Genomic DNA, 26,560 nt, shown 5'->3' on the forward strand with positions numbered 1-26,560 from the left:
TAAGATCCTGCCTCAAAAAAATCAAATCAAAAGGGCTATAGGTTTGGCTCAAAGGTAGAATACCCCAGAATTCAATTCCCAGCACCTAAATAAATAAATAAATAAACTCTAAATTTGGCATGGCAGTGCTTGCCTATAACTGTAATACTTGGGAGGCTAAGGCATGATGATTGCAGGCTGGAAGATAGTCTTAGCAAATAGTAAGTCTCTTATCACCCTAGCAATAACCTGTTTTAATGAAAAAAATAGGAATAAGAGTATAGTTCAGAAATGCGATTCTAGTGGGTTTAATCCCGAGTATTACAAAAATGGATATTTTGCTATATAAATAAACTGTAATTTAATTTAATTGATTTTGAAAATATAGAAAAATCAATTTATAACGTTAAGAACATTGGATCTAGTCAGCTTATTGATATTTGACTTGTGAACCCACATGTAAAAATCATAGAGAGAGCTGGGTGTTATAGTACTTTATTCATTCAACCAATGCTGGCTCTAACTAAGTACAGATCCTCTGTCTTTAAAGTATTTTTGTTGTTGTTTTTGTCCTATTTTTTAATCTATGCTGCCAGCCACATGACCATAAACAACTGTCCTAATGAGGTTGGGACCTAGTATCTTTTAACCTTATACTCTCAAAATCAGATCTGCAATATGTTATTTATAAGGGTATACTAAATTATTAGTGAGTTAGTAGGTAGAGGCAAAATACAGAATTAAAATTGGTATTAAACTCAAAGGATATATAAAAACATAGCCGGGCATGGTGACACACACTTGTAATCCCAGCATTTGGGAGGCTGAGACAGGAGGAACATGGTTCATAACCTTAGTGAGGCCCTTTGCAACTCAGTGAGACTGTTGTTTCAGAATAAAGAATAAAAAATAGGGCTAGGTTTATAGCTTGGAAGAAGAATGCTCCTGGGTTGCATCCCTAGTACTGCAAAAAGAAAGGATATATAAAAACATAAAATCTACAGAAAATTTTAGAATGTACAGAGATTGGTGTGTTGTAGTACTTTAAAGTGAGTACCTACACGCTTCTTTTAAAATACTGTAAAATTATTTTTAAGTTTAAAATTCTATTCATTTATTCATGACTTCAGTCATGCAACACATATATCTATTGCCAACTATGCATTAGATAAAATGATACCATAATTCAGTATATGTTAGTATTAACATATAATATTACTGTGTTAATAGCAATATTAACCTATTCCTTTTATTTTGTGGTACTGAGGATTGAACTCAGGCACATTCTAGCTCCTAACTATACCTCCAGCCCGATTTTTTATTCTTTATTTTGAAACAGGATCTTACTAAGTTTCAAAGGGCCTCACTAAGTAGCTGAGGCTGGCCTCACAACACAATCATCCTGTCTCAGCTTCCCAAATGCTGAGATTACAAGGATGTACCACCACGCTCGGTAATATTAACATATTCTGAAGCTGCCTGAAAATATTAACATAGCACTCAATGTTCTGTAGATTCATGATACAAAAAATAGTGGAAAGACATCATCTGTGGAGAAATGAACCACTTTAGGTTAACTGCCTTTGTTTACTATAGTTTTGTATGCCATAGCTTTATATCATCTGGTAATTATATCTCTTAATCATTATGTTGAAAATAAGAAACTATACAATTGTATTAGTTAGAATTTTATGGTTTAAAGATATTTTCTTAATATTTATAGTTTATTTCTTCCATCATGTCTAAGTGAAAAATCACATCAACCAAATGTATAAAAAGGTGAATAGAACAAATATTTTCGCATGAATATGAATGTTTAAATTAGTATTTCATTATTGTGGACAGTGTAGAGGATGTCCTCTCACTCTGGGCATAGGTGCTATGATGAATAATATGAAGGATTAATAGCTTGATTAATTCCTAATAGCCAATATTTTGATTAGTAGCTTACATTGTTCTAAAAAGTTAGCAGTAATTGTTGAGAATAGAAAATGTTTATCTTAGGTAGAGCTTCATTAAAAATATTTGAAATCATCACAACAAGCAAATGTTGATCAAAGTAAACTTCCCAAAAAAGAACCAGTTGAGGGTTTTCTTCTGACACAGGGATTGAGAGGGAGAGGCAGAATGTAATACACTAGGTGAAATTGTGCGTGTACAAACGCATCACTTTGTGCCTGTGATGTATAACAACAATATACCAAAATAAAAGCATTAAAAGTCATATGGTAAAGTATTAAAAGTAGCATTAATTTCATGATTGAATAGGTCTTCACCATACAGTTCTTTTAAATTTTATGTAGTTTTAAAATCTGTATAAAACTTGTCAAGGAGATTACTATATAAAAAAGAACTGGTTGACTAAGAAACTGAACTTTTTATGAAGGTACATTGCAAATATTGTTAAAAGTAACGCATTTTACTAAACTGCATTTCTTGTATGTACATTTAATTTTGATTTTTCAATATGCTTATTTATTAAATATATCTCAATATGATTTTTGTAAATGTTAAATAAGTAAAGTATTAAAGTATTGTAGAGATAAGGAAAAATATCTAGCCAATGAATTAAAAAAATATCAAGTATAATACCTACGTAATAAATTTATTTAGACAAGTCAAACAGGATTGAACTGTGAAAATAGTTGAAATCTATGTTATTTAAAAAGCTTTAAACTTGGCATGGTGGCACATGCTTGTAATCCTAGTACTTGGGAGGTTGAAACAGAATGGGGGGTTTGCAACCAGCCTCAGGTACTTAGGCCCTCGGCAACTTAGCAAGAATAGGATAATGGAGGAGAAACCTCAGCAAAGCTAGAATGGAAAGATAGGAGAGGAAGAAGGTTGAGGTTGACTAATGGAGGAGCTACATATGAATATGTGTAAAAGTATGAATATAGCATGGTTAACCTGGACACTTTTTGTTGGGAGGAGGAAGGGTAAATGGGTGGGGGGGAGAGGACACCAAGCACAGTCTGAATGTATGCCATTTTTAATATGATCCACATAAAAATAAAATATATAAATTAAAAAAAAGAATAAAAAATAAAATAGGACTTAGGGTGTAGCTCAGGGGTAGAATGCCTCTGGGTTCAATACCCAGTACCAGAAAAAAACAAAAACCTTAAGTACTTTTTTGTTGTTAGTTTTAAGTATCATCTATACTAATGAAATAATGTTGACTTTAGTTCCCTTACGCAGCTCATGGTCCTCCGGTTATTAGATTATTTTTATTTGATTTTAACATTATCTATCAAGCATTCAGAAGACACTTTACATTAAAGCAAGATGAGAAATGAGATCTCAGCTGTGTGCACAGGGGATGATTTCCATCCATGTCCTTTGTAGTTTAGTTGCATTAAAACATATCTAATATTGAGTAAAACAATTCTGAGCACTCAGTTCTAATAATTATACCTGCATTGTTTCATTCTGCATTGTTTTATCCTTGAAAGTACCCTTCAGGGTGGTCATTATGTTTATTATATCCTTTGCTCAGAAAAAGTAACTAAAGCAGAGAGAGGAGACACTTGCATGGCATCCATGGGCCGAGCAGGAAAAAGGCATTAGGATTCAAACTTCAGGTGACATGTGGTCCGCAAACCTCACTACAGTGTTAGGATTCCGTCCTATCCACTGACACTCGGTTTCACAGATCTTCAAAACCATCTATATGTTTTGCTCACGCAGCATCGACCTGTAGAGAGCCTCACTCAGTGGCCAGGGCTAGAAGGGCTCTCTCTCCCAGCCGGGAGGGAGCGGCGCGAGCCTCATTTCCTAGGGAGCAGAGGCGCTAGCTGACCGCAGAGACGGTCCCCGGTCCCCAGACCGGGGCAGGTGATGTCACTTCCTTGGTCTAGGCGGTTGCCCCAGCGACGCGTGGGACGGAAGAGCGGTGTTGGGTACCCAAGAGACCGGGCGTGGGGAAGTCACTTCCTCCTGGGGACGCCGTTGCCTAGCAACTGCCTCCCGCCTCCGTCCTCGCCCCTCCCCCTGGCGTAGTGCGGTGCGGATTTCTGAGAGCTGCCAGGCCCGGGCCTGGGCGAGAAGTTGCAGTGGGGCCGCCGCGGGTTCCGCGAGGTCTCGCGGGCCGCCGCGGGGCTGGCAGGTGGGTCCTGAAGGGGTGGGTCCCGGGAGCCGCCGAGGGAGGCGACTGTGAGGCCCGGGCGGAGGCGCGCGCTGCGCGTCCAGAGCGGCCTGGGCCTGGGCGCTACCTGGAGCAGCCTGGTGAGTGCAGCCCTCGCGGAAACTTGGTTTAATGCTACTGAGTCTTATTCACACTTTTTTGGGAGCGAAAATGGCCTAAAAATATATTGCTAGCAGTTTGTGGTTAAGCATGATGATTTCCTTTTTCTTTGCAGAGAGCTATAGTGCAAGAAACAAACGCGTGTGTGTAGGAAGGGGGAGTAAATGCTTTTATAACTATTACCCTGACAATTTTCTTGGTAGCCTTTACAATAAGCATTAGTGTTTTAGAAGCAATGTTAGACTTTTTGGATAGAAGAGAGGTGAAAATTAAGGTGTTTTGCATTAATTAGCAGCATTTTGTATTAGCTCACTTGCGGCCCTTTGTTGGCACATCTTTAAAATAGATGCAAACCTGTTTTAGGATAATTTCTATTGGCGTTTTCTCCTTTTAGAAACAAATTTGATGTAAGAATTTGGTATTTCCTTACCGAAACTCTAGGTAAATTTTTAGGTAAAGAGTTAGCCCAATGTTTATGAGATGCTCTTAAAATTTTTCGGGCTGGGGAGGTATTAAATGTAATAGTAGAAATTCCCAAGCATGCAAAAAAGTCTGATTTGTTTTTCCTATATTTCAGTCACTGTCAGAGATTAAATTACTCCAGTTATTTATTTGCTTTTTAATGAAGGGAACCAGAAAAATAAGATAAAACGATGTCGGATGAAGTTTTCAGCACAACTTTGGCATATACAAAGAGTCCTAAAGTTGCTAAAAGAACTTCTTTCCAGGTAAAATATTTCAAAGCATTTTTGCGTTGAATGATTTTGCACAGTATTACAAATTTTCCTTTGTAGCTTTAAGGCTATTAAAATGGCCTCAATAGTAGGTTATTACTGCATTAAAAGTTTAAGAGCAGCGTAAAATTGCTATTTTTACATGTAAAAACTTTTTTTCCACTGTAACATAATAACATTTTCTGCTGTATCAGTACAATTTTGAACTCAGCCTCGAAATTTGCAGTATTGATTTTATCCATTTCTGAGCTATCCTTTGAAAAATAAGAGTCTTAGGCTGGGGGTGTAGGTCATTTGTGGAGTGTGCTTAGCACGCAGGAGGCCCTGGATTCAATTCTCACCACTAAAACTAAAAAAGTACCAATTTCAACTAACATATCACTTTGTAATAAATTCTATCTAAATTGACCCCCTGTAATTTTATTCTTTATCAAATTATAATATGCAGCTAATGTGTATCTGGTATTTTTCACCTCCCCCATTTTAACAGTGAGCTCCGTGAGAGAGGACTCTTACTTGAGAGTACTCTTAACTAACAGCTACGTGGCACAAAGTAGGCTTTGAGTGAATGCTTGTTAGATGAATGGAACTTATGTTTGAAAGCAGTTAGGGATCAAGTTTTATTTGTTTAAAGCATAATTTTAAATGTGAGACCTCCACTTCTGAGTGGAAATTGATCTTAATCATCTCATTTCAGGATGAACTAATAAGAGCTGTTACAGCTCGCTCAGCCAGACAGAGGAGTTCTGAGTACTCAGATGACTTTGATAGTGATGAGATTGGTATGTGAGTATGGAAAAATAAACCATATTTCTACTCTTTTGTTTCCTTGCTTAGCCTGTTCGCCTCCTCCCAAAACCATTTATGTTTTTAAAATACACATGAATTCACTAGTTTTTAGAGAAGCATGATTAATTTTTAAGAGGTTTTATGATTGTCCTCAGTTGTTTGTGAATGTATATATGAAAATATAAATGATTTGACACCAGGTTTGCAGTAAAATGATGGTTGTCAGTGGTAAATCACATAGAAGAGGACAGGCCTTCTTCAAGGTCAACACTAGGGGGCGCTACAGCTATTTACTAATCAGAGCCCACAGAACTAAAATTTGCTATACTTCTAAAGCACTATGATGCCTTTTATATATCGTATTTGGAGGCTATAATAGGGTGTCATTTTTTAAAAAAGGAGCCTTCATGTTGCATAAATAAATACCATTGTGATTTAATTTTTAAAATTTTTTGTATTTTTATTGATTCAATGTAAATACACATCATGATGAGATTCAAAGTGATACAAACATGCATACACACATCAGCTGGTTTAATTAGGTAAAAATTAACATTTTATGATTCTTATATAAGCATAGAGAATTCTAATCTTGAAACTCAGTATTCTTTTATTTAATGTTCAATGACTAATTCTTAATGTTCTTTTAAAAGAAATAAAAACCTCAGGCTGAGAGTTAAGTCACTGCTACAGTGTTAATTTAGCATTCTAATAGCAAAATCGAATATTTTGGTATGGATGGAATTGTACATTCCAAATTATGTGGAAAAACCTAGTTAAATTCATTTACTTACAAATATTCTTGATTTTATATGTGAAACCATTTACAAGTGAAGATTTTATTCTCCAGAGTAGAAGCTGTGTATCCTGTGGCTGAATGTGATTTTTTTTTTTTTTTTTTTTTTGTGGTACCATAGGCTTTCTACCTCCAAGATACACCAGCAGCCCTATTTTGTTGATTATTTTGAAGCAAGTTCTCACTAAGTTGTGGAGGGCCTCACTAAGTAGCTGAGGCTGTCCATGAACCTAGGACCCTCCTGTCTCAGCCTCCGAAGTTCTGGGATTACAATTGTGCGTCACCATACCTGGCTTGATTGTGATTCTGAGGAAACTTTAGATGACATTTCCCAAAGCAAGCAAACCACTCGGCACCCTGGAGACACTTAGTAAATGTTTTGAATAAACTAGTAAAGTTGAAAATTTTATTTCAGAAACTTTATTTCAAAATAGCCTAGACACTGTTCCAAGATCTGCAAAATAAATTAGTACCTATTCATAATTATAAATTTATCTCTAGTCTTTGGGTAACCTTGCTTTTTAGTTAAAATATAACCTTAGAAAGTTTAAGATATACTATTGAAAAACTTTCTCTTGTCCATGTTTCAGTTTCTTTAGGTGATTTTTCCGATACCTCAGTAGATGAAAATTCAGTTAAGAAAAAAGTGAACGATTTTCTTATATCAGATGATGAAGAAAAGAATTCTCCAAGAATATCTTTCTTGAAAACCAAGAAATCAAATAGTGGCATAACAAAAGATGAGCCAGAATTTGCCATCAAACACAACGAAGAAATGGAACCTGAATGTTTTGAAGATATGGCTTTGAATTCCTTATCTGGATCTCAACATAAAGACCAAGAAGTTGAAAAAGAGAGAGTTAAAATAAAACCTAGACCCAGAATTCTTCCAATCAAAAGCACATCTTCAGGTAACTTGTTAGATACTGTAATTGCATTGCTTCAGAATTTATTTTAAGCTTATAATAAGCTACAAAACACATTTATATGGTAACTAATATATACTTAAGATAAAAGGTCAAATTTAACTTTCCAGTTTTGCACACATAAGATTATAGAACCTTGGATAAAACCCTTATGGGTTTTCTGATATCCATTTTCACATTTGGTCTTACTTTGCTAGTGCTTAATAGAAAGCAGAGCACCTTCAGTCATCTGTGGGTGCAGCTCCTCAAACACTTAGGGCCATAAGCTTGGGTTTTGTTTTAGAACTGCAGTGGACTTCTATCTAATCCCCCTCATTCTCCAGATTTAAAACAAGCAAGGCTGAGAGTGTAGTTCTGTGGTAGAGTGCTTGCCTAACCTATACAAGGCCCTGGGTTCAATCTCTAGCATCACAAAACCAACAAACCATCATTTTCATACCACTATTTTGCCAGAGTACTTTCTTAGCGTTTGTGTATTTGAAAAGAGAATTTTGTTATTTTATTCTTAGTGCTCTTGTTTTAGTGATACTTCCAGACTCTCTTTTAGAAAATAGAACCTTCATGAGGTTTCTCTATGTCATGGGAAAATCTACGAACATTCATTTTTCTGAGGGGAAGTTCCTGATGTGATCTGGGAGTTCTCCCCACCGTTCTACTGAACTCTAGATACCGTGGAGTGAGGGTGGGGTGGAGCAAGGGCCAACCCTGCTGAGGTCCGCTGGGCAAGCCACAGGGACTTGTGCAAGCCAAGTTAAGGGTTTGGTATCTTCTAGTCTTTTTTTAATTCATTTTATGAAATAATTATTAATTGGTGCTAGCCTTTATGAGAATCTCATTTCTTTATATCATAAGTAAATAAGTGTTGATAAACATTTTATGTTTTATATGTTAGATATCACCAGTAACTTCAGACAAAACTTTGTTTCAGTAATGTATTAGAGATCTATCCCTACACACACATACACACACACTCTTACTAACTTTGAAATGAGGGGACGATAGAAAGAGAGCAAAGGAAACAGCATACAGATGAAGACAATGGGGAAAAAAAGACACTGTGTATTAGTTATGTGTGACTTTTGCAAATGGGTTAAGCCTCACTATGCTCAGAGGAGGAGGAAAAAACCTGTTCTTCCTGTCCTACAGAATTGTCTTGAGAATCTATGAAGTGAGTCTCATAAACCATAAAACACTACAAAAATTCAAGCACAAAGCATAATGAAACAAATTAACTTTTATCAAGTACCTTCTCAGTAGTGAATAGAATCAATGTCAAAGGTGAAGAGAAGATAACATAATTGAACCTGGAGACTGAAAAATATGAGCATATAGTAGCAAAAAAAAATCTGAAACAGGTAAAATATACAATTAGAAATTTATGGTAGATCATTAGCAAAATAATACGCCTATTTAACAAGTTATAAAAAGGTGCCATGATATGGTGGTACACACCTCTAATCCCAGTACTTGGGAAACTGAGACAGGAGGTTTACAGGCTCAAGACCAGCCTCAGCAATTTAGTGAGACTCCCCCAGAAACTTAGCAAGACCGTGTTTCAAAATAAAAAAAATAAAAGAATTAGAGGTATAACTCAGAAGTAGAATGCCCCTGGGTTCAATTCCCCAATATCTTAAAAAAAAAAAAAGTTGTTTAAATAAATAAGGAAATACTGTATTTAACCACTAGATGGCAGCAGGATTCTAAATGCCCTACTCAGGCATGCAGTATTACATTCAGTATGTGTAACATAAAAATAATTACTTGAGTAGATAATCTTATTAATTTGATTATAAAACAAAACATTTAAAATGTATAGACTGTTTTTCTGAGAATTTTTCAATACTTCTGGAAATAGAATTTTGGTTTAAGATAAAGTAATTAACCAAATTGAAACTAGTAGTCATAAGATAATGCCCCTCATATAGAATTAAGTGAATAAATGAATACTTGAATGATTTCTTCATGACAGAAAGAATGTGGCCCACGAGCCTAGTTTTATCCCTCTATAAATTTTTAGGCGTCTTTTTTCATACAGTATTTGAAGAATAATATTTTTAATGTGAGATGCTGCCGGGCAGTAAGTAACACTGTATAAAAATATTAGACCTCTCAAGTTTTCTGTGTTCTTGATTATGTTTTGTAAAAGGTGAAATAACCAGATACTTTATAGAGCAAGTGTCACATGGGTAGTGAGTATAGAAAGTACTTTTTTCAGGTTCTGTTTTAATATTACTGTTAGAATTACTAAAATCATGAACTTTGGAGTCAGAGTGATTCTGCTTTAATCCGAGACCTGCAAGTTACTACAGCTTATGACCTTGGGCACAAGACCCCTTTATTCTTCATTGTAAGTAGAAATAATAGTTGAACTACCTCTAGGAGTTTGAGACATATGATTTTATATGCTTGAAGTGTTTGTAACAGTATTGGTGTGAATTAAGCACCCTATTCTGCATTTGTTCATAAGCAGCTGTTCATAAGTAGCTTGTTTTACTTATATACCTATACGTATCATGAATATATTACACTTCAAGCACCATAATAGTAAATAAGAATATAACATTGAAAGGACTTATTACCAGTCATCTGAAACTTTATAATTTAGTTAGAAGAGGTAGAAAAGATACAGTTCAGAAAGGCTTTGTAGGAAGATGATGCTAATAGCAATAATGGTGACAAACAATAGTGGCCTAGTCAAGACCTTGGTTGCAAATGACCCAATTCAAGCAAATTTAATTGAAAAAGGCAATTTGTAACCTTACTGGTCATGGATGTCACAACTTGGTTTAGGTGAGATCATTCTTTTTATACCTCAGTTACTCCACCCTTTGATCCTATTTGTCTGTTTTTTTTTTTTTTGTCCTTATTTCTTGGACAGTCCTCCAAATGGCAGGAAATAAGGCCACTAGCTTTCTCCCAATTATATCCCCCAAGCTACATGACCTCAAAGGCATATTTTCTAATTCCAAATAGAGAAATGTCAGTGCCCCTACGTGAACTCTGGACCACCTGCTGGGAACAGACGAGGTAAAGTTTTTGTGATAAGGTAGTAAAGGTGTTTGTGGGAGTGTACATTGTGGACCCATACTTCTTATGGGTGTGTTGAGATATTTGTTAATCCTCCAAAATCACACAGATGGAGTCAGAGAGAGACTACTCCAAAGAGTGCAGGAGTAATTGACAAAACAAAAAATAAAAATAAAAAACAAAAGGAGAAGGACAAGAAATGTTCACCACCATCTTTAATGTCATGATGAGCACTTACCACTGAGCTATGTCTGAGCTATACACTTTATATATTTATATTATATTTATATATTTATATGTATATGCATTCTTGCTCCAGTCCTACAGGGACCTTAGGAAATTTAACTAATTTGACCAAAGGAAAAACTTCCCAGGAATGTGAAGTTAAATAATATCTGTAAGATAATAGAGCTAATAACTCTCAGAGGTATGAAGGTTAAATAATATCTGTAAGATGATAGAGCTAATAATACTCAGAGGTATGAAGTTGAGTAATATCTGTAAAATGATAGAGCTAATAACACTCAGAGATTTGATTGAAATATGAGGCATCTACAGGTTAAAACTTGTAGAAACAGAGAGTACAATTGATTGCCAGTGCTCAGAGGAGCAAAGAAGGGGAATTGCTATTAAACAAGTACAAATTTTCATTTATATAAAATGTATAAGTTCTAGAGATCCTCTACACCATCTGTATTCTCTTCTGCACTTAAAAATATTTTAACAGGGTAGGTCTAATGGTAACTGTTTCCATCACAGTAGAAAAAAGGTTGACTCAGTATCTTCTTTCAGGTATTATCCAATATTGTACTTAAGCTGAGACTTGAGAGACATGAAAATTGTTTTTGAGAGGAAAAACGGGACACAGACATTGGGCTCAGCTTCGGTAAAGGAATAAAAGTAGGAGAACTGTGGCTGGTCTGTAAAACAACTGTTAGCACAGCTTCCCAAGAACACAAATTACAAAATGGGTGTGCCAGTGGAAAAGGTTCCAAGGTAGCCAGGGAGAGGACAATAAAAGCCTTTAATTTTGTTCAAAGCCTATTGAGCTTCTATTCTGTAGGACTGGATGATGGAGAGCCTTTCTGGAATTTTGTGGACAAGACTGATAAAATTTGATTTATGTTTTATAGCTATCACCTAGGTAATATCTAGGAAATAGTAGGGATGAAGCTAACAGGGATGAAGAAAGTGGAGAAGACAAGAGAGAGATTTGCCAAGTAGATCATTGAGGATAGTGATGTTTTGGATATAGTTGAGGACAGAGAAAAGAATTTACAATGAATCTTAGATTTCAGATTGAGCCGCTGACCAGAGATTAAAATGTAGCTAAAATTGGCAAGGGAACACTTATAGTGATACCTGTTTGGCATAGCTGTGGTACCTTCTAACAGAATTCATAAGCTCATTTGTAGGTAAAGAGGAGATAGGTATTAATTAGCCTAGTTTTGAAGTTTTAGAAGAGTGCATTGATAGAGCAGTGGAGAAATATGTGTTATATACTGTAGAAAATGTACATAAATGAAAAAAAATTCCTATCAGTGTTTGAGAGCTAGAATATACCAGCACTAGGCTCTTGTTTTACACTTAGAAGGAATGAAAATAACTACAATTTTATTTTTTTTTCTCTTATTTTTTTCTTTTGTGTTGCTGGGAATAGAACCTAGGGCCTCCTGCCTGCTAAAAACATGCCCCATATGAGCTACACTCCAGCCTTAGCTGTGAAATTTTAATAACTGCTAGTGAAGTTTTATGGATTCATAGAATAGCAGCTCAGTAATCATGCATTTCTGCATTTCTGCATTCCTTCCTTCTGTGAGAGGTAGGACTTCCTGCCCGCCCAGGTGCCAACATTGTCATCTCCATACTTGTAATAGCCCTCACCTTTGACTTGTAATTATGTTTATTTAGAATCATCTTTCTTCCCAGTCTGTAAAGTCCTTAAACAGGGCACTGTCACCTTATGATAATGAGCATGTGCAGGGTGGGACTACAGGCACTCAATAAAGAGCTGATGCATGAACCTCCTCAGTTTATAGAGGCAAGGGTTTGCTATATTTTTTTTTAATGATTGAATACTATGAGAATTTGTTAAGTTGAAGAATTACTTCTCATAAAACTAAAGTATACTGGTTGCTTTCTGGAAATAATAGAACTTTGCTCATAAACTATGGTTCTTTGAGGTGCTTGTGGAGAAGGGTGTGGGCTTCAAGTGGACTCTCCAGGGCAGAGCCCAGAGGCCTGGCACTGCAGGGGAGCACAGCGATATTGGGAGCATCATTGAAGCCAGGGTCATGTTTTATGTGTGTGTGCAGCCATCTTAAAGCATTTTATTTTTTTGCAGAAAATAGCAGCAGCCTTGAAACAGATGACCACTTCAAGCCTTTACCTCGGCCAAGGAGCATGTTTAAAAGGAACAGGCACATGGAAGAAAAAGAAAGATTAGGAGAAAATAAAGAAACCGCCCTCGGCGAAGTCTTAGATTCTGCACCTTCTTCCCTTCTAGGGCTGAATGGCAGACAAGTGGAAGCTGAGAAAAAAGCATTCTCTGAAAACCTTGGTCTTGAGGTTAGACTATTACTATACTGTTGAATTGGGTTCTTAAAGTTAGGCCTCTTGATATTCATTCAGTTTTTAATCAGACATTGATTGAGAAAGGGAGGGGGACAGAGGAAGGGAAGAAGGGAGGATGAATCCTGCAGATGCTTTTGTGTGCATGTGTTTTACCTGTTTGCTTCTGTAAGTGACAAATAATTTTCAGAACACTTCTTAATATACTATATTCCACTGAGTTTAAAACTCCATCAATGATAAGATGTAGCTTTATTTTAAACATCACTGAAAAAAAAGAAAATGCTTCCAATTAAGCCATAGTTTTTAAGTAATTGAAAAATGCATCCAATTTCAGAAAAAGCAAAAAATTGTATAATATTTTATTTGATTTTTTTTCAGTACTGGGTATGGAACCCAGTGGCATTGTTCCTCTGAGCTACACCTCCAGCCCTATATTTTTATATCTTTTTAGTTTTTTTTTTTTTTTTTTTTGGTGGTACTGGGGTTCCTGGAAGCCCTTCTACCTCCGGGCTACACTCCCAGACCTATTTTTACATTTTTATTTGGAAACAGGGTCTCCTAAGCCAGCGCGCGCGGCTGGCTTCGAACCTGCGCGATCCTCCTGTCTCTGCCTCCCAAGCGCGGGGATTACAAGCGTGCGCCACCACGCCCGGCAATCTTTTTAGTTTTTTGAAACAGCGTCTCACTGAGTTGCAAAGGGCCTAAGTAGCTGAGACTGTGAATCACAATCCTCTGGTCTCTACCTCCCAAATGCTGGGATTACAAGTGTGTTCCACCAGGACTGGCAATACTGTCTATTTTTATAATGATATTTTTCTTATATATCTTTGAGTTATATAATTTATGGCTAAGGACAATATTGTGTCATTTTACACATTTGGTTTTATTTGTTCAACAAATGTATATTGAGTGTTCATAACACAGTTCTATATTCTTTGGGATATGCCAGTGTGGGGTTGAATAGGACTCTTCAGGTTTGCATCAAGAAGTTAACCTTGGATTGTTAGTGAGAGAGAACCTTTTTCCCCTTTATTTGTATTTTGCTATGGAAAGTGAGCTTCTACTTCACATTTTAGACGGGAAGTATATGATTCCTTCAAAATCTGCTTGGAGATGAGACAAAAAGATGTTACCTGGCCAATCTTCTCCTTTTTCTTACTTCTCATCTCAGTACTTGTATATACTATGCAGATCTGCTCTCCAGAAGGTGGTACAGAAGGGAGCAAGAGGAGCTCCTTTGCACCATGACTAGTGAATGCCTCTAACCCAGACCTGAAGTACATTAGGAAGAACAGTAGGCTACGGATTCATTTTCTTGTACAGTTTGTTCTCTTTCTTAGTTCTGAAATCTAGAGAAGAAACTAACAGTGATATTTAATATTATTGTCTGATCAACTTAATATTGAATTAGTCTCCTGTAGTTGCTCTAACTAACAGAGTGCCACAAACTGGAAGACCAGTTTATTCTCTCATAGAGAGAATAAAAGGCTCTTTTTGCTTTAGGCCAAAAGTCCTAAAGCAGCCGGGCTGTCTCCCTTCCACAAGCTTCAGGGGAAAGTCACCATCTCCTGACGCTGCAGCCGTCCATGGCCTTCCCTGCTTTACAGCCGTGTCTTGCTGATCCCGTCTTTCATCACCATATGGCTTTCCTGTGTCTCCTTTGTGTCTCTCTGTCTTTCTCTTTCTTTAAAAAATACTATCAGACCTTGGTCAGGCTCTAATCAGATTCACCTTCATCTTAATTAATTACATCTGCAAATACCTTGTTTCTAAATAAGGTCTCTGGGTGGGCCTGAAATTTAGGGGCACACTGCATAAACAGGAACAGATACCTAACTTTAAATTCTATTTTTTTAACATTTCTATGTTCCTTGAAAAAAAATAAAAATAAATAAATAAGAAAGGATACCTAAAGTTAAAAAAGTAATATCACACTATGACAAATAATTTAATAGAATATCTAGCTGTAATCCCACTATATAATATCAAGGAAGTTTATTATTATTCCCAACTGGGCTGTTTTCTTATATTTGTATCATTAATTCATTACCTTAGCATTTATGTTTTGTATTGTGCTTTTTATTTGTCTCTTAGCATTAGGTTATGGTGTGTTTTCATGTTGCTAGGGAATCTTAATACTACATGCACATTAAGGTCAGTAACATAGCCCATAAGATATAATTATTATTTTATTGCCAGATACTTCTATTTTTAGTAATCTAAATGCACCATATTCCTTATTATAAAAATTTTTGTGGATATCCTTTGAATCTAAGTCCATTTTTTCAAGGTTTTCCTTCTCATCTATTTTTTTTTTTTTTTTTGGTAGTACGGGGGGGTGGAACCCAGGGGCCTTCTACCTCCAGGCTACACTCCCAGACTGATTTTATATTTTTATTTGGAAACAAGGTCTCTTAAGCCAGCACAGCTGGCTGGCTTTGAACCTGCGTGATCCTCCTGTTTCCGCTTCCCAAGTGCAAGGATTACAAGTGTGTGCCACCACGCCCGGCCCCATCTAGTTTTGCTATCTTCTTTGTATGTAACCTTTGGCTCTTCGTAGGTCTGTTCCAGCACTTTCAGCCATGCTTACATCTCTAACTCTCATTTGGCACTCCTTCTGCCTTATAGTCTATACTAGTCAGTTTTCTATCACTGTAACAAAATACCCAAGATAATAGAATTAAAAGGAGGAAAAGTTTATCTTGGCTCATAGTTTTGGAGAGTTAGTCTGTAGTTGTTTGGGCCTCTTGCTTTGAGCCTGTAGCAGAGCACTGTACCATGGTGGAAGTGCACTCTGCAGGAGGTCTATTCACTTCATGATGGCTAGGAAAAGAGGGAGAAGAGGGGCCAGGGTTCTAGTATCCCCTTTAAGGCCACAACCTCAGTGACCTAACTTCCCCTACTAGGCTACCTCTTAAGGGCTTTACTACCTCCTGATGGTATTACAGGTTGGGAATCAGGCCTTTAACACACAGGCCTTTGGGGGACATTTAACACCCAAACTATAGCACAGTCATACACATGTCACCGCCAAGAATGATGAGGATGAGCTAGCTAAAAGTGCTTCCTCATTACGTCCTCCCCTCCCTCATTTCCTCTTTGTGCTTTTTTGGTGTGCATATGTATATGATTGATAATTATTTATCAAACAGACGTAGCATCCTAACATAAGCTTTTGTTCATCAAAGCATAGCATTTTATTGTAGAATTCATTTGGTAATATTTTCAGGCTTCTGAATATACATTTATAAATACTATTGGTCAGTAACTTTTTTCTTATAATGTTATCAGGTTTGAGTGTCACATAAGTTGAGGAGTGTCTTTCCCTATTTTATTTATTTATTTATTTATTTATTTATTTATTTATTTATTTTTGTCATTTTAGGGATAAAACCCAGAGGCATTCTACTTTTGAGCTATACCCCTAGCCTGATTTTATTTATTTGGAAACAGGTTCTCACTAGATGGAGGAGAGTCTCACTACTCTCATCAAACCTGCCCTCCTCCTGTCTCAGCCTCCCAAGTACTGGAATACAATGCACCACCATGCCCAGCTGTGTCTCTTCCTCTTAATTTTTGAAAAGCTTAATATAAAACTTGATAATCATTTTTTTTCATTAAATAAGCAGATTCACCAGTAAAGTGACATGGGCTTAGAATTTTCTTTGTAAAGAGGTTTTTGGATTAAATTTGATTTTTTTAGACATATATTTTGGTATTGAGATTTTCTATTTCATCAGTTTGATAATCTGTGTTTAAGAAATTTGTTCATTACTCTGAGATGTTTAATTCATAGTGCTTGCATAGTATATATTTTCTGTTTCATTTCAAACTAATTATGTCTTTTATTCAAAATGAATTTCTTATAATAGTTTTGAGTCACTTTTTCTGTAAAATCTGATAGTCTGAGTTTTTTATTTTGATGTTTAGTCCATTTATGAGAGTTTTTTTCTTTTACTTTTAGTGTACAGACTGATGTTGCTGGGCCTACGACCAGTTTGCTGCTAATATGTTCTCTTTATCCATTTTATGTTATTCTTGTTACTCCTTTTCTGCCTTTTTTGAAGAGTTAATCATGTGTTTTTAGTTTTACATTTTGATCCTCACTTTGAATTTTAGCTATTGTTATTTGCATTACAAAGTTGATAATGTGTTGTTTCACATTTTATACAGAAGCCTTGCAGCAATGAGGTTCCCTGGGCGGCCTCATCCATTGACAGATCACACCTGCCTGTCATATCATGTCCCATCAGAATGTTACAACTTTTCACTAAAGAACCTTTGAGACTCTTCATCTTCAGCTTTTAAGGAATTAAAGAGAGAATAAATATCTATAGTTTTCATAAATAAATATTGTGTTTTTGGGAATCCTCTTTCTTTTCTGTTGATTCCAGTTAGCACCATTTTGTGTTATTTCCCTTTAAATTAGGGAACTTTTTTTTTTTTAATGTCCTGTAATGCAGGTTTACTGGTGATGGAATTTTTTAGTCTTTTCTTATCTAAAAAATATTTATTCTCTCTTTAATTTTGAAAGATTGTTTAACTGATATATACTTTTTTTGTTGACAGTTCCCTCCCTCAAGTCCTAGCTTTTTATAAGTTTACTTTTTTTCTGGGCCTCTCTGGTGTCTCTTGACAAGCAGTGATCACTCATATCCTATATATAATGTGACACCTTCTCTGCCAGCTTTCAGGAATTTTTCTTGGAATTACAACTTGGCTACAAGTAGGTCCCTAGGTCTGTTTTCTTATATTTATTTTACATGGGTTTAGTTGAGTTCAGAATCTGTAAGCTGTTAACCTGCCATGAATTTTTTTTTCTTTTCTTTTCCTTTTGGGATACCAGATAAATATATATTGACATTTTTCATGTATTTCACTGATATCTGAGGTTCTGTTCATGATTCTTTTAATTTGTTCCTTTTTATTTTTTAGATTGAATAGTAGGTATTATCTGGTCTTTAAATTCTCTTTCTTTTTCTACCATTTCTTATCTGCTATTAGGTTCATCCAGTGAATTTCTGTTTCAGTTATAGAAATCAATTCTAGAGTTTTCATCAGTATTTTTGTATTTTTATATGTCTAAGATTGCCATCTGTTTAGCTGTCATGCATATATTTTTCTTTAGATGCTTGAAAATATTTATAATTATTTTGAAGTCCTTGTTTGCTTGCTGCAGCATTTGGTTTCTACTTACTGTTCTTTTTTTCATTCATGAGTATGTATCACTTTTCTGATTCTTCGCCTACTCAGTGACTTTTGATTGAATGCAGGATACTATGAATGATATAGTGTAAAGATTCTAGGTTCTGTTATGTATCTCGGAGCATCTTTTCTAATAAGATACAGACTTTGACCTCTTTCTTTCTTATACTGGATATTAACTCTAATTTGCTTAATCCTTTCAGTTCTAGTTTATATGGTTTCACAACATCCTCTGAGGTCATCTTTATGCCACATATACAAAACCAAATTTGCAGGGGAATTTTAGATGCACAGTCTAGCTACTGCCCTGTGCTCTGCCTCCCCAAACTCACTGATCCCTTGTCCCCTCAAGCCAGTCAAGTATGTCTATAGCTTTCTACCATGTGAACTGCAAAAATTGGAGAGTGCCTTCAATTAAGAATCTACTAAATTACAAATTTCCACAAATGAAACTTTGCCTTTCAAGGTAGAATCCAGTGTCTCTCAGCCATTCTACCATTTTCTAAATATTTCCATTCATTGCTTTGAAGATATAATTTCCTTTGCACACATATAATAATATGGAAAAGAATCTTCAAACATTGTTAGTTAAGCAACACAGGCAAACTTTTAAAATCATACTATCATCATCTTTAGGCTAGATTATTATTCTGCAAAGATGTTTATTTTAGGCACAAGTGTAATCATTTCTTTTCAGATTTTTGAGGAAAGCTCAGGTTCACAAAATCAATGTGCATTTTTCCACCTACAATGTTTGGAAGTAGCTGTCTACTTGGTTTTGTAAATTGCTTTTATTTGAAAAACTGTTAATATTTGAAACTGAAGGTTGTTACCTACTATCTTCTTCATAATACCCTTGAAAAGAGAATTATAGAGACATCAAAATCTTCTCTCAGACATGGAAGCTAGAGGGGAAAAAAAAAAAGCAAATAAACGTGACTTCAGGTAAATGAGGAGGGAGACCAGTAGCAGATTGGAAGGTGACTGAGTTGGGAGATTAGGAGGGGAAAAATGGAGGCTTGATGTTGGAAATAGTTCAAATAATGCTATGTCTATATATGAAGGTATACATATGCATATTAAATATATGTATAATGAAACATATTAAAATATCAAGTCCTTCCCTTAAATATTTATGACATTTGATTTTTAGATAAGCAGCAGGGTTTTATTTGTTTGTTTTTTGTGGTACTGAGGGTGGAACCCAGGGTCTTTTCTACCTGTGGACTATACTCCCAGACCAAGTTTATACTTTATTTGGAAACAGGGTCTTACTAAGTTGCCGAGAGCCTCACTAAGTAGCTGAGGCTGGCTTTGAACCTGTGCAATCCTCCTGTCTCAGCCTCCCAAGCACGGGGATTACAAGCATGTGTCACCACACCCGGCTAAGCAGCAGTTTTTAAAATTGCTGGAAATAAATAAAGTTGTGACATATAAAGAAATAAAATAACTCTTTTAGTGGCTCCTTTTATTGATCAAGACAGTGAGGCTGGAAATAAAACATATTTGCTCACCTCCAGTGGCTGAATGCTTTGGGTGTTTCAGCAGTGAACTTCTAAAAATGAATATTTCAAAGTTATGAATGAAATGGTTTTAATAATGCTCTTGCCCCCCACAAGTCTTCTAAGCTTAATGTACAAGACATGTGCATCTTTTTTAAACAGGATCCACTGTTCACAAGTTTATCATCATCAGCCCTTGAAGAAAGTCTTGAAAATTCCTTTGCACTCGAATCTGGGGGAACAACACCTATAAAAGGTAGGTATATCTAATTATTGTATCTTATTATTTGTGAACTGCATATTGCTTAGAACCTTGTTCATAACAGAATTGATACTTTGCACAGTTACAAGGGAAATAAATGTTTTTGTTTACCCAAATTACAGTCCCCGTTATACAATTGACTATGGGACTTTAAGTGGTGAACTTAATCTCTCAGGGCTTCAGTTTACCATGTTATAATATCACCTATCCCAAAAGGCTGTTGTGAAAATTAAGTGACAGAGTATACTTTATTCACTTGCATTGTTCAGAACACAAGCAAAATGATCACTGAGGTGAAGTGTTAAGCTGTGTGTGTTGCTCTGACGTGTTCAGCATACGAGACTAAGCTAGCTTTGAATCCAGTCACAACTCCCTGAGTCAAGCAGCAGGCCCCTCTGGCTTTAGCTATTGACCTTTAAACTGCACATAATAGAAGTAGCCCACCACATAGGGTTGTCATGAGAATTAAGCAAATTCATAATGCACAAAAAGCACTTAGAACAGTACCATAGTAAGCACAGAGTAAATTTTAGGCTACAAAGCATATGTGCTTATATGGCTGGATACGTAACTAACATTTTTTAAGTGCTTACTATATAGTATAATTTTTGTCATTTTCTAGATTAGAGAAACTGAAGTGCAGACGTATTAGAAAACATGCCCAAGGCCAGGGATGGAGCCATAGTTTGAATCTTTGACTCCAAAATATTAACATTTTGCATCAAAAATATTAATCTTTGCATCAAAGATATTAACATTAACAGTTCCAAAGAATCTAATAATGAATCGAGTCAAGGTCACTCTTTAAATGTCAATATATAACTGTAATGATTAAGTGAGTTTAAACCTACTTGCCTCCAAATAAGTTAAAAATAAACTATTGCGATCATGAAAGAAGCAGAATTAAGACTTTCAGGGGTGAAGATACAGGAGGTAGATTCTGGTCGAAATGAAAGTCAGTGTTCCCCAGAGAGAGCACCGCTTTCTTTCTCTTGAATATTCTGAAGTGTGCCAGGATCGGAAGAATAGAAGCAATTCTATGAAAGCAGAACTCAGTCCCCTTATGCCAGAGCTTGAGTCTGTGCCTTGGAGCACTGAGAGGTAAGAAACAGGTCTGCCAGCAGTGCCCTATAGGCATGAGGGGCAGTGCAGCATTGTGGCAGGGTTGAAGCCAATTTAAGACTTGCTTTATACTTCCTGTATAAAAGCACATCAATTCTTGATTTCCCTACATCTGTACAGTACACCTGTACTGCTAGCAACTGCAGTGACACAGAGATGTTGCTTCCTATTTTCATAGCTTGTTGATCTAGCCAAGAATACACAGGCTCTGGAATTGAACAGATACTGCCATCTCAGTTATTTGGTTTATTCGTCAACCAGGTTTTTTTGGTATACCCTTGTTTGGGGGGTAACAATTCGATTTTAATTATGAATATGCATTTTTCATAGTTTGTTTTAAATGTTTCATTAAATTAAGAATAGCCATTTTTCTTTCATAGGTTATTTTTTAAAATTATATCTAAGATTAATATGTTAGTTTTTTCATATTTTAGTTTCAAGAAAAAAAAAGATTATGCACACATTTAAGAGAAAGTAATTGAGTCTGTTGTCCACTTCATTAATCTGGAAGAAAGTTTGAGTGCTATTACTCCTTCTCAAAATAGATCAGAGTGGAGAATTTCCTGAAAACCGTAAGTCCTTAAAATCAAGTGAAAATGAAGAGAATTCAGTTTTGATAGCCTGTGATACTGCTGAACTTGAGAAACCCAAGGACATTCAAGTGACAGCTGATGACCTTGAAGAAGAAAAGGAGAAAGCTGGACTGATGACAGCTGGTGACGTAACCGTCGACCCTCCTCTATTTAAATCCCAGAGTGTCCTAATAACCACCCATGCAGTGGAATCTGCAAAGGTATTTCTGTAAGCTTACACTATTTGTACTAAACTTAAAACTCAAAAAAGAACTTCAAAATATTCTATCTTCTATGTTATATTCTTCTGTATTACCTGTGGTAAACTTATCTTTCCATCGTGGCACTGAATTATCTGATGGTTCTTACTTAATTCAGTAGAACTTTATGTTCAAGAAAGATTTAAAGGTAATACAGTGAAACCCAAGGTTTCACTAAATATTATCAGAGGTATATGCTCATAATAGAACTTGTAAGCCAGGAGTGGTGGCGCACATTTGTAATCCCAGCATTAGGGAGGCTGAGACCTGGAGGATCGCGGTTCGTGGCCAGCCTCAGCTACTTGGTGAGGCCCTCTGCAACTTAGTGAGACCCAGTTTCAAAATAAAGAATAAAAAATAGGGCAGGAGCTGTAGCTTGGCAGTCGAATGCCCCTGGGTTCCATCCCCAGACCCGCAAAAAAAAAAAAAAAAAAAAAAAAGTGCCGGTGTGGTAGCGCATACTTGTAATCCCAGCACTTGGGAGGCAGACAGGAGGATCGCACAGGTTCAAAGCCAGCCATGCTGGCTTAAGAGACCCTGTTTCCAAAAAAAAAAAAAAAAAGGTAGGTATGGGAGTGTAGCCTGGAGGTAGAAGGGCTTCCAGGAACCCCAGTACCACCAAAAAAAAATAGAACTTTTAAGTATCTCAGAACTCCCTATAAGTGTATAGGTTTCAAGAATTCTTTATAGTATAAAGATTGAGCTGTGTAGAACAATTTCTGAGGTTTTGAGTTAGCGAAACTTACTTGTCTGAATATCATTTTAAAACATTTTAACAATTCTAATGAAAATCTTTACCAAATGTTTATCAGCATCTGTCATCAGGAATATTATTACTATAATCTAGAGAAACAGATTTGGGGTATGTAGGTAGGACTACAATTGTACCAGAGCACTATATATTAAAACGTATAGTATTGCATTTTTAGAATTTATTTCTCCTGATTTTAATATATCTCTCCTAGCTGCAATTAGCAGCTAGCAAGCAATTATGTTTATTATTACTAGGGACAAATAGTGCTTACTGAAAATTGGTAATTGAGCAAGATTTTCATAATGTACAATACAGCTTTTTATTAAAATTCACAGAAACTGGGCGTGGTGGCACACGCTTGTAATCCCAGCACTGGGGAGGCTGAGATAGGAGGATCGTGGTTTGTGGACAGCCTCAGCTACTTAGTGAGGCCCTTTGCAACTCAGTGAGACTCTGTTTCAAAATAAAAATAAAGAATAGGGCTGGGAGTGTAGCGTGGAGGTAGAATGCCCCTGGGTTCAATTCCCTATAACACACACACACACACACACACACACACACACACACACACACACACACACAAATATACATATACATATGTATGTATATATATGGAAAAGGATGACTAAGCCATGCTCCATGAATATCATCTTTTGCTGTCTTCCTTAGAAAGAAACAATACTGCCAAGTAAGAGATGTGCTCACATCTGTGCTCTCACTTTATTGTTATTCACCCACCCATCTGTGTAAAATAAAATGTTGTTCCTTAGGTGGAAGAATATAGACAGAATCATAGAAATGTCTAATAGAGATAAGTACAATTAGAGTAAGGAATTTGAACACCACAAGTCAGATTATAACATATTTTTTTTTTACTAGACCCTTGTCTATTTCGCTCTCTCCTGAGTGACCTTTCTTGGGTCTGAATCTAACCATCCCCTGTTGAAATCTTTTTGTTGGTTTCTATCATGAGAATATAATCCAAACTCCTTACCATCAACCTAGTGACCTCACATGATTCTTCTCTGACTAGGTTACCCATTCCTGCTCTCCCCAGCCCTTCCCAGTGTCTCAGCACCACTGGCCTCTTTAGAAGTCTAAGTACTTCGTTCTCTTCCTTCCTTTCTGTAGACCTTCCTGTGGCCCTGTCCACTGGGCTTTCTCAGCCTGACACCTTCCCTTCAGGGAGGGCTTCCCAGACCAACTTCATTAGAGCAGCCCCAGCCCACCCTGTGCGCTCTCTGTCACTGTCCTCAGTCTTAGCCTCTTCATGAGTGATTATTGTCAGACAACCCCTCTGAAAATTATTGTTTTTAAAGAAATTCCATTAATTGATTGATCTCCAGAGCCTATTGTGCTTGATACATCCTAGTTGCAAATATATATATATATATTTGGTGACATTTTAGCCTCTAAGCCTAACTATGATCATGCATAATAATCCATCTGTGGTATTTTCTGTTTAATAGAAAACGATTGAAGATAAAAACATGAAGAATAAAAAGTCAACCAATAATAGAGCAACCAGTGCATCTGGCAGGTAATAAAGTTACCAACATCCCTCATTCATAATTTTGCATTCTAGCAAAACTCACTTAAATTTAAATTCCATAAAGTAAATTTCATTTGGTGCTATGGATTTTCTCTTAATTTTTAGCTCATAAGATGAATGGATTGGATACTTGATTAAATCTTGCAGTTGATTGTATTTTTCAAAGCAATTAATTAATTTAAAATATCTAAGCCTGTTACCGATCATGCCCGGGATGTTTACACAACAGCTTTGGTCTTCAGGATTCTCCATCTAGGGATATCTTTCTTCTTCTCTCATGTCACTGCTCAGCTCCTATAATAGAGCTGTGTCTCTTTTTTCTGAGACAGTAGATATGAAGTATTTGTAAAGCTAAAGTCCAGGATTGTTATTCTCTATAAGTACCTTTTTCTAACACATAAAAAATTATATTTGAAGTGTTCAGGTTCTGTGGACTAAGTGAGCTTATTAAAATAACAAGAATTACATAGATTCACCCATGATGCTTCTAATAGATGCTGCTAACCCCAAAAAGGCTAATTGAAACTTTCTGAATCTTTTAAATTATTACAAACCAAATGGAGCGGGGCCAGCTAGATTTCTCTATAAGTGACAAGTACATATTTTAAGCCTTATAAGCATTTCTATGCCTGTGAAAACCACTCAGTTCTGCCACTGTACCAGGAAACCAAGCCAATTTGCAGATGAATGAATATAGCTGTGGTCCAGTAAACTTCAGTCATCAGAACCAGATAGGCCAGATTTTCCCTGAAGCAGAGGATACTTCTATTTCTAATTTATATTTAGAATGGTTTATATAATAATACAGGAAAACATTGAGTGATTAAAACTCACTTTGTTAATATCATTTTCTCCACATAACTATTATGTATGGCTCATATTTCTTTGAAATACCTTAATTACAAATACCTAAAAAGATCATTTTAAAATTATATCACTTAGAGTGACAAATTTAAGTTATGCTGAGTATGACTCTTTGTATACTAAGAAAAGACTACTTTTTACCTAGCTCATTTTTAATAATTATAATTTCTTCAATTAAAATGCAATTTAGCTAGGCATTGTGACACACACTTGTAATCCCAGTACTTGGGAGGCTGGGACAGTAGGATCATAGGTTCAAGGCCAGCCTCTATAACTTAGTAAGAATCTGTCTCAAAATAAAATAGTAAAATAGGCCTAGGAGTATAGCCCAGTGGTAGAGCATCCCTGGGTTCAATCTCCAGGGTGTACATATATACATATGTATGTACATAGTATTTTTTAAATACAGTAATCACATATAGTCACATATTCTAACGTCTCACCTCTACTACATGCAATTGTACTACTTTATTTTGATTCCTTTGTGTAATACTTTATTTTCATTCATTTGGAACTTTTCAGATTGATGACATCTGAGTTTTTAAAGAAATCCAGTTCTATAAGAAGAACTCCATCGACACCTACCTCTTCTCACTATTTAGGGACATTGAAAGTGTTGGACCAAAAGCCCTCACAGAAACAGAGCGTGGAACTGGACAAAGCAGATCACATAAGGGCAGCTGTTTATCAGGTAAATAGATGGTTTGATGTGTGTCAGTGGGGAGATGGTTGTTGCTTGGTTACTTTGTATTTTTATTTTGGTGCTAGGCATTGAACTGACTATGAGCATGTGTTCTGCCAGTGGCTTAGTCAACTAGGCTCAGAAAATGATGGTTTGATACTTTTATTGGAAAAAAATGCCCTTTAAATATGTGAGCAAGCCAATGTTATTTTACTCAGTTATTGATTTCTTCACTTTTTTAAACTGATCATAGTTGTTTTAAGTGAAAGAGAAGATGGCATTTTAATTTATAGTGATGTGTCAAATGCCAAAATGTTGTAAAATCTATGTGTTTTATTCCTTTTTCCCTTAATATTCATATTATTTATGAACAACAAAAGAAAAGGGTTGAAAGCTTTTTCTGGCTGGTGTGTGATACACACCTATAATTCCAGTACTTGGGAGGCTGTGACAGGAGGAGCACAGGTTCAAGGCCACAGTGAAAAGCAATAACTTAGTAAGATCCTGTTGTTTTTTTCCCCATTACTTCACTTTTATTTCTTTTTTGGTGTGTGTTTATTTATTTATTTTTTATTGGTGCATTGTAGTCATACATCTTAATGAGGTACAAGATGATAGATCCAGTTTCAAAATAAAAATAACAAGGACTGGGGATATGGCTCAGTTGTAGAACATCCCTAGGTTTAATCTCCAGTTCTACAAAAACAAAACAAA

At 36.0% G+C, this 26,560-nt stretch overlaps 1 protein-coding gene across 1 annotated transcript in view; it reads left to right on the top strand.

Moving 5' to 3' along the window:
* Positions 1–4,878: 4,878 nt before the first annotated feature.
* Positions 4,879–26,560, top strand: part of MAP9 (microtubule associated protein 9) — a gene marked incomplete at both ends in the record, with an annotated part of 31,530 nt that continues 9,848 nt past the window's right edge. Inside the window, 8 exons of the mRNA XM_080697322.1 lie at positions 4,879–4,953; positions 5,657–5,741; positions 7,135–7,455; positions 12,842–13,065; positions 19,941–20,034; positions 21,708–21,955; positions 24,218–24,288; positions 25,687–25,855. Coding sequence (XP_080553448.1) covers positions 4,879–4,953; positions 5,657–5,741; positions 7,135–7,455; positions 12,842–13,065; positions 19,941–20,034; positions 21,708–21,955; positions 24,218–24,288; positions 25,687–25,855 — 1,287 coding nt within the window. The remainder of the gene's footprint in view (positions 4,954–5,656; positions 5,742–7,134; positions 7,456–12,841; positions 13,066–19,940; positions 20,035–21,707; positions 21,956–24,217; positions 24,289–25,686; positions 25,856–26,560) is intronic.

Source organism: Muscardinus avellanarius (genome assembly GCF_963383645.1).
Source record: "Muscardinus avellanarius genome assembly, chromosome: 6".
Lineage (NCBI taxonomy): Eukaryota > Metazoa > Chordata > Mammalia > Rodentia > Gliridae > Muscardinus > Muscardinus avellanarius.